At 40.9% G+C, this 10,575-nt stretch overlaps 1 protein-coding gene across 1 annotated transcript; it reads left to right on the top strand.

The window, feature by feature from the left end:
* The first annotated feature begins 744 nt into the window (after positions 1 to 744).
* On the top strand, positions 745 to 9,814 carry wdr13 (WD repeat domain 13). Its single transcript, XM_034695950.1, has 10 exons — positions 745 to 868; positions 1,381 to 1,468; positions 1,599 to 1,830; positions 2,244 to 2,353; positions 2,607 to 2,737; positions 2,820 to 3,127; positions 6,753 to 6,933; positions 7,104 to 7,245; positions 7,412 to 7,530; positions 8,954 to 9,814. The coding sequence occupies exons 2-10, from the start codon at positions 1,428 to 1,430 to the stop codon at positions 9,136 to 9,138; spliced, it is 1,449 nt and encodes a 482-aa protein (XP_034551841.1). The 5' UTR covers positions 745 to 868; positions 1,381 to 1,427; the 3' UTR covers positions 9,139 to 9,814.
* Positions 9,815 to 10,575: the final 761 nt, after the last annotated feature.

Raw genomic sequence — 10,575 nt, 5'->3', positions numbered from 1 at the left:
ACATATAAACATGTATACATATCCACATATATTTTAGTTAATCACATGCATTCATATAAACATGCATACATATCCTTATATATTTTAGTCAATCACATGCATACATATAAACATGCATATATATCCACATATATTTTAGTCAATCATATGCATACATATAAACATGCATATATATCCACATATATTTTAGTCAATCACATGCATACATATAAACATGCATATACATATCCACATAAATTTTAGTCAATCACATGCATACATATAAACATGCATATATATCCACATATATTTTAGTTAATCACATGCATTCATATAAACATGCATACATATCCTTATATATTTTAGTCAATCACATGCATACATATAAACATGCATATATATCCACATATATTTTAGTCAATCATATGCATACATATAAACATGCATATATATCCACATATATTTTAGTCAATCACATGCATACATATAAACATGCATATACATATCCACATAAATTTTAGTCAATCACATGCATACATATAAACATGCATATATATCCACATATATTTAAGTTAATCACATGCATACATATAAACATGCAAATATATCCTTATATATTTTAGTCAATCACATGCATACATATAAACATGCATACATATCCACATATATTTCAGTCAATCACATGCATACATATAAACATGCATACATATAAACATGCATATATATCCATATATATTTTAGTCAATCACATGCCAACATCATACATGAGATACTGTGAACCCTGTGATTTGTGATCCGGATTCATGAAGGTCCACATCACAAAGTGGGCTGGTTACTCCGCGTCACGTGACTTGACAGAAAAAGCAGCGATGGAGAAAAGCTAAGGAAGGTGAGCCGTTTCAGGACGTATTTCTCGGCATTTATTACCGAAATGAACACAGCTGAATGCCTTACAGACTCACAGAAAGTACTACCTGATAGAGGATCCATTTAGAATAAAGAATGAATGGAAAAGAGGGTTTAATGTGAGGATGTTGCATCTGATGTTGTGGCTAATGCTAGCTAGTGTAAGCTAGCTTTGCGACGTTAGCTGTCAGGAAGTCTTTCCTGCTATCAGACAGAAGTCACCCAAACATTAATTATTCTGCTCCCTTTTCATAAATACATTAATGCTGGTGAGGTATTTACTTGTGTTATTTACTGACATAGCGAAACAGCTTCATACTGAGGTGTTTTCTGTGTGCTGCCATTTGATACTGCATCATCACTGGATGTGAGGAGGGTGGGGATGACTGTCTATTCATATGAATGTGTTCCTCATGTTAGCACAGCTTCTTGATCATGTTAAGGAAAGATGTTATACTAGTAAAGTTGTGACATGGCTGCTGTGTGTTTTCTCAGGTATCTGCCCTGGCAGAGGATTCCTCTCTACCCAGAGTCCTTGTGTAATGGCAGCAGTTTGGCAGCAGGTTTTGGCAGTGGACGCAAGGTGAGACTCAACCATGCAGCATCTTTGAATAGTCTGACAAGATGAAGAAGAAGCTATAAAGACGTGTAACTGCTAATGCATCAGTTGTGAGTTACTGTGTGTGTTGTGTCACTTCTCTTCCCTTCCCCAGGTACAATGCTTACCGCACGCCTACGTTCCCACAGTTCCGAACTCAGTACATCCGCCGACGCAGCCAGCTGCTCAGAGAGAACGCCAAGTGTGGCTTTGAGCCGGGGCTGCGCAGGCAGTACCTGAGGCTGCGCAGTCAGCTGCTGGCCCTGCGCTACGGGCCCCTGTCTGAGCAGAGCAGTTTCAGGGCCAGCAGTGTGCGCAGCTCCCGCACCACACTGGACCGCATGGAGGTCAGACCCAAAGAAACAGAAAGGGAGGAACAGTAGGAGAGACAAATAGGAGTGGGAATTTGTGTGCAGAATTGGAAAAGGAGAAAATATCTTAGAGTTGGAATAGCAACATGAGATACAGCACACAAGGGCCATCTGTATGGATAGACTTAAGTTTTTGTCCATTAACAGCAGAGCCAAACAACACTTTTGTTGCCCATGCAAATTAAGCTGAGCAGCTTGGTTGAAGTGGCTGGCATTGCATATGTATACAGGCACTATCAAAAACTAAATAATGCATTATAATGTCAATGAGATTTCAAAACTTAATGATGTTCATTTTGTGATTCTGTGTTCACAACTCTGTTTTTACTTGCACTCACTCCTACGAGGTTCTGTCTCTTCCCTGCGGCTCCCCCTTCCCTGCTCTACAGGACTTTGAGGAGGACCCCCGTGCCCAAGGGGCTCGTGGTCACCGCCGGTCCGTCAGCAGAGGCTCCTACCAGCTACAGGCCCAGATGAACAGAGCTGTCTATGATGAGAGGTACCAAAATCAACTCCCATGGATATTACAAATTAGAGTTGGCTTATTTTCTCATTGCCTTGAGCAATTGAATTCTATTTGATTTGCTTCTCCTTTGAGCCATTGCATTTTGTTGAATTTCCCGTTTGTAATGCTGGTTTCGTTGCACCGAGTAAAGATCAGTCTTACATCGAGCCGTCAGCTGTAGGGAAGGACCCTGAGGTGTGTTGTATTGATTATGTGCTTACATGGTGGTTTTTATTTCCTACCGCAGGCCTCCGGGCAGTTTGGTGCCCACCTCAGTGGCAGAGGCCAGTCGTGCCATGGCAGGAGACACATCTTTGAGTGAAAACTATGCTTTTGCTGGCATGCATCACATATTTGACCAACATGTAGACTCTGCTGGTAAGTAAGTGGCTTTAAATGTATGATTTCACACATCATGTATTAACCTTCATTTCAAAGTGTCTTCTTCTCCTTTTGTCAGTTCCACGGTTGCAGTTTGCCAATGATGACAAGCACCTCCTCGCTTGCTGCTCTCTGGACGGCAGCCTGTCCATCATGACTTTGTCCCCGTCTCCTCCCAGTGTGAAGGTGACACTAAAAGGTCACGGAGGCCCCGTCACAGACTTTGCTTGGTCCCTGAGCAATGACATCATTGTGTCGACATCCCTGGATGGGACTCTGCGTATCTGGAACACGGAGGACGGACGGTGCATCCGAGAGGTCAGAGACCCAGAATCCAGCGAGTTGCTCTGCTGCACCTTCCAGCCCATGAATAACAACCTGACTGTGGTGAGTCCGACATGGGAAATGTCATCACCTTTTTGAAGAGTCTCTTTTTGACTGTTCTTTTTGAGTGCCTAACTGAAAAATGTTTGTGTTAGGATGGATCATTTTGTATTACTCCTTACCTTTTGTTTTACCTTTCACCTTTAGTACTTCAAGGTAGTGCTGTAGTACTCAAGACCGGTCTTGGTCTCGAGACCACTTATTTAAGGTCTCGGTCTCGTCTCAGAATAGAAAGCATTTTTACTCGGCCTTCTCTCGGTCTCGGACTGGGCGGACTCAGTATTTTATTCCCTAGAGACCGGTCAAGACCACCACTGATGCACTCTGTGTCCCTTACTGTGATAAGAGAGAACCCCCCTTTCTCAATTCATGCATTTTTTTCTCACCTTACGGCCACAATAGAAAATAGAAAATGCACATAAATAATGAGAAAAAAAGGCTTTACAAAATCATCCTGCTCTGTTACGACCTCCTACCTCTCCTGAGATCACAGGCAACAGAAAAAATCATTTTAACTCTAATCTAAAGCGAAAGTTAAACTAATGACAACCAAAATGAAACAAAGAAAAGCAACAAAGACAAAACCAAACCTTGTTTGTTGCTTTCAATTCTATTTTGAAGCAAACTTTAATAAAATAAACAGAAGTCTTTTATTTTGTTAACTCTCATAATGATGTTTCATTGATATATATGGTCTTGGTCTTGACTCGGTCTCGATCCCTAAATGTCTTGGCCTTGTCTTGGTCTCAGTGCACTCTGGTCTCGGACTCGTCTTGGTCTTGGTTAATGTGGTCTTGACTCCAACACTACTTCAAGGTATTCTTTTAGGGTGATAACAAAGACAGTTTTGAAATTTGCAGGAACAGAATCCTGCTCATATTTTGTATCTTCCTCAGAACAAACAGCAATAGTAGGAAATATTATTCTAAGCTACATAAATCTGACTATAATACCCTGATTGAATTTTACCTCATTTAGTATATGATACATTATTTTGACATTTCAAATGCATGAATTTCAATCCCGGTCAAATTTTGTTTGTGGAGTTTGCCTTGCAACCAAACACACGCACACTGTAATGTAATTCTCCCAGGATCATGTTTAATGGTAACAGTACATCTAAAGACCTCTATAAAGACAGCTTAGGGTCAGCTTAGACAGCTATCAAAATACAGTTTTTGTCATGTACCAGTTACCCCACAGCCAGTTGTTTTACACATCACTGTATTTTGGACCTGGTGATCAGCATCAGAGAAAGAGGTTTAATTTAACTCTACTCTGCTTGTCGTGTAACCTTGAACTATTTTCAAATCACTGACAGTGCCCTTTTCACAGCTTTTAACTTCCCCTTACAAGTAAACAAGATTCTGTAGCATTAATTAATCATCCCATATTTTAATTAAAGAATTAGTGAAAAACCTGTTATATATTTTTGAATTAATTCTATAAATAAAACACCAAATTAGCAGTAAAAACCTCCCAGTTGCTTCTCATTACTCCAAATTTCGGAGTACTTCTTTACACTGCAGCCATTGATTAATATTTAATTACATCAATTGTTCCCAAAAACACATTTCTAAATGTCTTTGTTGGTTAGACATTCAGAACTAAATATCTAACACAACACTTTTATTGTAAAATTATGTTATTATTTTTTTCTTTGATGGCAAATTCAAGAGTGTAATGATAAATGAAAGCACTTTACATTACAGTGGTGTCCATTTTTGTCTCATTAAACAGAACATTAAGGAGATGGATATTGTTCTTGTACAGATAGTCAGTACAGCAAGAAGTAACATTATTGGGGGAGGGGGGACGTGTTTATTCAGGTTTGTACAGGTTTAACTGGTCTATAGCCCAAAGAATCCCTGCATTGGTCCATAGACTGTATAAAAAATGGACATAGTATCCGTGACATCACCCATCTGTTCCTGAGCGCTGTTTTGAAGCCAATCGTTGGTGGGAGCCATATTGGAAATGCTGAAGGAGTGTGACGTAAAGAGGCGGGGTTTGAGCCTCCACGCCAACAGCTATTTGTTCCTGCCTGTCAGTCAAATCAGTCATGTCCTTATTTGGGCAAAAACTCGTACTCTTAATATCTTCTGAACCGTTGCGTTAGAAAAAAATTCACCCCCCGTACAGTGTGTGCCGATAGAGAAATTAGCGACGTAGAGCCAAGCCAGGCTGTAAACATGTTTATTTCTGCTGCAAAGATCGTCTTTTTTGAATTGGCGTCTATGTGGTTTCTGGTGTTTCTGCAGCCAGCCTCAAGCGGATTCTCGATGAATTGCAGTTTATACACTTCCACATGGGCTTCATACTTTGAGACCGGAGGTTGCAGCTTGCATAGGTCTCATGTTATAACAGATTGATAGAGGTGATTAGATAAACTTCTTCATGTGCGTCTGTAAAAGTCCCCACAACTGTAGAACAGTGTGTGAGTAAAAGTTGCTTTAATAGTATTTATAGGCGTTTTTCGACCGCAGGAACTTTACCCCGGAACTAGGGACTTTACCCCTGAACTACGTGCGTCTCGAACGGAGGAACCAGGGTCTAAATTTGGTTCAGGGGTAGTTAATCTCCCCCCTGAAAAGCCATGCTTGGGGGGTAGTACTTTTCAAAAGTCCTGGGATTTCGGTTGAATGTAACAGTGTTTGTGGAGTTAACACAGTTGTTGGAACACATAGAGAGTTCCTGGGAATGCAAACTAGTTTAGTTTTTTATTAAAATTTCAAAATGTTATTTAATATATATATTTTTTCTCCATACGTCACTGGCCCTGATTTGCACAATCAACCCGGGACTTCAGCCCGCGGTCAAAACGCAGACAACAATGGGGGCAGAGGAAACTTTTAGTTCCGGGGAAAGTAGTTCTGGGGGCTAAAAGACCCCAGAACTCTTGATCGAAATGCACCTTATTATATTATTTAACAAAGAGTGTGTTTGAAAGTTCCCACTACTATATATTAACCAGAAAGTGTGTATCAGGTAAAGTCCTCCCAGTGCCATTTAAAAAACAAATGTGTGTGTCACTAAAAGATGCAACATTGATAGAAAAGCAAATACAATGCTGAAGTCTCTAGAACAGAAAGAAAACTGGAACATGTTTAAGTAAACTGTCTGTCCTCAAAGTGTGTGTGAATAAAGGTCTGCAAAACTGTTCAAACAGGACAGTGTGCGTAAGTAAAAGTCTCAACATAAATAGAAAAACCAGATGGTGGATGTCAAACAAAGTCCCCATGATGATACCAAAACCAGAACCAATGTGTCAGTAATGGTCCCTATAAAGAAATGTAACCATAAATTGTGAGCTGAAGTCCCCTGACTGATGCTAAAACCAGAAAGTACGTGGCGTTAATGTCCCCACCACCATAAAAATCAAAGTGCTTGACATCAGGCCCCCACAATGATATTAAAACTAGAAAATGTGTGTTCGTAAAATCCATACCAGGACATCACGACAAAAAAGTTTGAGCCAATTTTTGTGTGTACCTATATTTATTTATTTATCTCAAACTGCACAAGTTTTCACAGATTGTACCAAAAAACCAAACAAATAAATAGTCAGTCTCTCAGTGCTGCCTTGTGGAAATAATGAGGGTCCTCACTCCTAGTTATTTCTTTGCAGGTGGGAAACAGCAAGCACCATCTGCAGGTGGTGAACATCTCCACTGGGAAGAAGGTGAAGGGGGGCTCCAGTAAGCTGACAGGCCGCGTGCTGTCTCTCTCCTTTGATGCTCCTGGGAGGATCCTTTGGGCAGGCGATGACAGGGGGAGCATCTTCTCCTTCCTCTTTGACATGGCCACAGGTAATTTACTCGTATTGTTTTATTCCAGCAAAAGGTGGAGAGCGTGCTTACTGACTCCCAAATTCTAATTAGCATTTATATCATGCATCGAGTGGTGTCTCTCTTTGGAAGGGAAAGCGATTGATGTGTCTCTGCCGGTCTCTGCTGTGTCTGCCTGCCCCCCCCTGCAGGGAAGCTGACCAAAGCCAAGCGTCTGGTGGTGAGTGAAGGCAGCTCCATCTGCAGCATATCTGCTCGGTCCTGGATTAGCAGAGAGGCCAGGGACCCCTCCCTGCTGGTTAACGCCTGTGTCAATAAGCTGCTGCTGTACAGGTCAGTCAGTAAAGCCAAGTCACTGTTAACTAATAGGGAAATTTGTCTCCTCTGTGCTGTGATATGATTTTATGCCATCTTCAGTGGAGTAGTTTGCATGTGAGGATTTATTTACAGTGCTCTTTTGACTTTGTTGAGTTACAGTGTACCTCCTTTGTGTTGGCAGGGTGGTGGACAATGATGGTACACTACAGCTGAAGAGAAGCTTCCCTATCCAACATGGTTCCCAGCATGTTCATAGCATCTTCTGCCCCCTCATGTCTTTTAGACAGGGGGCCTGTGTGGGTAAGGAGTCTCTTAGGCTACGTTCCCACTGCAAGGCTTAATGCTCAATTCCAATTTTTTGCTCAGATCTGATTTTTTTGTTTGCCTGTTCACATTACCATCTATAATGTGACCTGTATCTGATTCCAGTGTGAACTGTTTGCGGCTCCGAACTGCCCCGCATGTGCAAAAGAACAGTAACAATGACGTCACATGCAGCTGTTTCACAAACCTAAACATGGAGGAAGTCAGCATTTTCGTTTATTTCTTATCACTGCAGCCACGTCCTTCTGTGTCCCCGTTTGGCAAGTTCTTTCGATATACTTTCAAAACACAGACCGGTTACGGTATGAACCCTCAAGCTTTGCTTATATGGAAATGTCGCCCAATAGATTTATATGATTCCAAGACCTCGCTGTCCTTCCATTGACTTGCTCCATCGTTGCTATCCTCCATTTTTGCAAGGCTACCGCAGAGCAGAATTGTGACGTGTGTCGCTATAAAGTGACGTGAAAGTATCAAATGCGCATCAAATCCGCTTTGGCTGTTCACACTGAGGTCACATTGAAGAAATCTGATCTGTGTCTGATTCAGGACCACATATGGAAGTGGTCTAAATCTGATTTGAAAAAATCAGATGTGGGCCAGATTTGAGTGTTCACACTGCCTCTAAAAAAACTGACCTGGTCTCTTGACCCCCAAAAAAATTGATTTGGGCCGGTTTTGCCTGCAGTGTGAACATAGCCTTAGTGTCCCTGCTGTGTTTGATTAAAAAAAAAAGACCACCATTCATTAAATGCTGTTGGCCACCTAATCAGAAGCTTTAAGAGTAGTAAACTGTTGAATGTACATCAAGACATCTACCAAAAGAGCAGCCTATTTGCAACAGTGTGACCCACCTTGTTGTATAAATTCAGTTGCAGTAAATGCAGTTCTTTTAGCAGCAGAGATTTTTCACTCTGAGTTTTACCTTACCTGACTTTCTTCACCTCACAACTTGTTCATATTATGCGAGGCCTCCCAGTGTTTCAATTATCAGGTTTCTCCAATTAACTCAAGTATCTCACTTTAAAAAGAAACACCCTGGAGGAACTGTTAAGGATGATGTAATTCTATAGTTACAAAAGGTGCTGAGGTTCTGTAACACGGCGGCTTACATTGTTTTGTATTGTACGTGAACTGAAAAACCGAAGGACACCTCTGAAGTGTTAAGGCATAATTGTGTATGTGTCTCAGGGGCGTCTAGCAGCACCCTTAAGTTATATTTTATTCCTGTCAGAAATGTAGAGGCTGTATTGTGATTTTTATTCAGCGTCTCTGAAGGTTGTTTGAGGACATTTTGGCCTACTGATAAACATATTTTCAAGTCAAAATGAGCTTTTTTAATGAGCCATTTTCCTTGTAATTTCTTTTGGACATTAAAATTCTTCATCTTTCAACACAGTGACAGGCAGCGAGGACGCCTGTGTCTACTTCTTCGATGTGGAACGCAACACCAAGGCGATCGTAAACAAGTTGCAGGGTCACGGCGGGCCGGTGCTGGATGTCAGCTTCAACTGTGACGAGAGTTTACTGGCGTCTGCCGATTCCACCGGCATGGTCATCATCTGGAGGCGGGAGCAAAAGTGACTTGCCTACTGATGAAAATGCTGCCATCCACATCAAATCCTTAACCGTCCAATAACAAATGTGTAGATCTTCACTGGAATGTAACAGGCTGCGTTTAACGTTTAATTTAATGATACTCAAGTGCAATCAGATAGAAATCCATGCTGTGTAGGTGGGAGGGATGTCTTTGAGAAAATCGAGGGGTTGGGGTTGCTTGTTTTTCTGTGTGTGTATGTGTGTGTGTCTGTGTGTGACTGTGTGTCAGTACTCCTACGGCTGCAGCTGAGAAATCGCTTTCCAACCAAGAAAGAAAAAGGCACTACTCCCATGCATGTGTCATGGCTTACCTCTGACTTGTAAGGATATGACTGACTTCAAGCAAAGAGGATAGAACGTAATCTTCCAGATATACCAGATCCAACACTTTGTATCACACTGACATTCCCTCCGGCATAGATCTAGTTCACTATTTATGTAACTGTTATTCAAGCAGTGTAATCAATGTAGTAAACGCCTTTTTTTGCTGTCAGTTCTGCAATTGCCTGTTTGCATTTAAGACCATGTGCATGACATTGGCATATTAATTTCATCATCACAAAACAAGTGAGTTGACTTATCTATTTGTTTTTGTGTGTGTATTTTATGATGGTTGCTGATTAATATAATTTATTTAACACAATAAACTACTGTAACTGTTGGCTGGCTTTGTTTGTTTTTCTACCGCAGAGATTTGAAAAAATCGAGAGTTAAAAAATAGTGACAACAGAGGAGCATAATGTAACACGGTGGTCGATCCTACAGTGTGGGATGTGTTAGTCACTGTGTGGGTCCTTTAGATTTACACAGGATTCCCCCTACGTCAATGACTAAAGCATGTGTGAGGAAAACGGTTACCATGCCACTAAATCTGTGTGTGATGAGCTAATGCTTTCGTTTTGGGGTATTTTGGTGTTGTCAACTTTTTCTCTGGTTTCAAAGACTTAAAGGTTTAAAATTTGACCTTCTGACTTTCTATACTTTGCCTGCTTGACCATCAGTTATGATTATCACAGGCTTCATTTAGCATAGTGAAACTTGAGCTGGCTGTGTAGCTCTATAGAAAGCAATCTTGGTTTGTTGGTGTGTAAAATACCACTTTGATACATCAAAAATTGTCTTACCAGCATGAAATTTTGTGTAGCTATTCAGGGTAAATCTCATTGACTGGTTTTCCTCTGACGTGGATGTATGCAGCTTTGAGTAACATATTGCGATGGATAAACTGCAGTGAAATTGACAGATTTATGGCTCCCTCCGGGGTAAATTCTCTCCAAAATTTAAGCATTAGCATGCAATTTTGCGTAGACATTCTTTTTCCCCAAAGGATAAATTCTACTAATCCTGTGCAAAATGCAAACTAGCTATGACTAATACTATAACATGCTAAACCAAATTGAACATGGACACACCTATATCATT

The sequence above is a fragment of the Notolabrus celidotus genome, chromosome 11, assembly GCF_009762535.1.
Source record: "Notolabrus celidotus isolate fNotCel1 chromosome 11, fNotCel1.pri, whole genome shotgun sequence".
Lineage (NCBI taxonomy): Eukaryota > Metazoa > Chordata > Actinopteri > Labriformes > Labridae > Notolabrus > Notolabrus celidotus.
The sequence above is the reverse complement of the archived record's forward strand: the minus strand, read 5'-3'. Positions and strand labels throughout refer to the sequence as shown.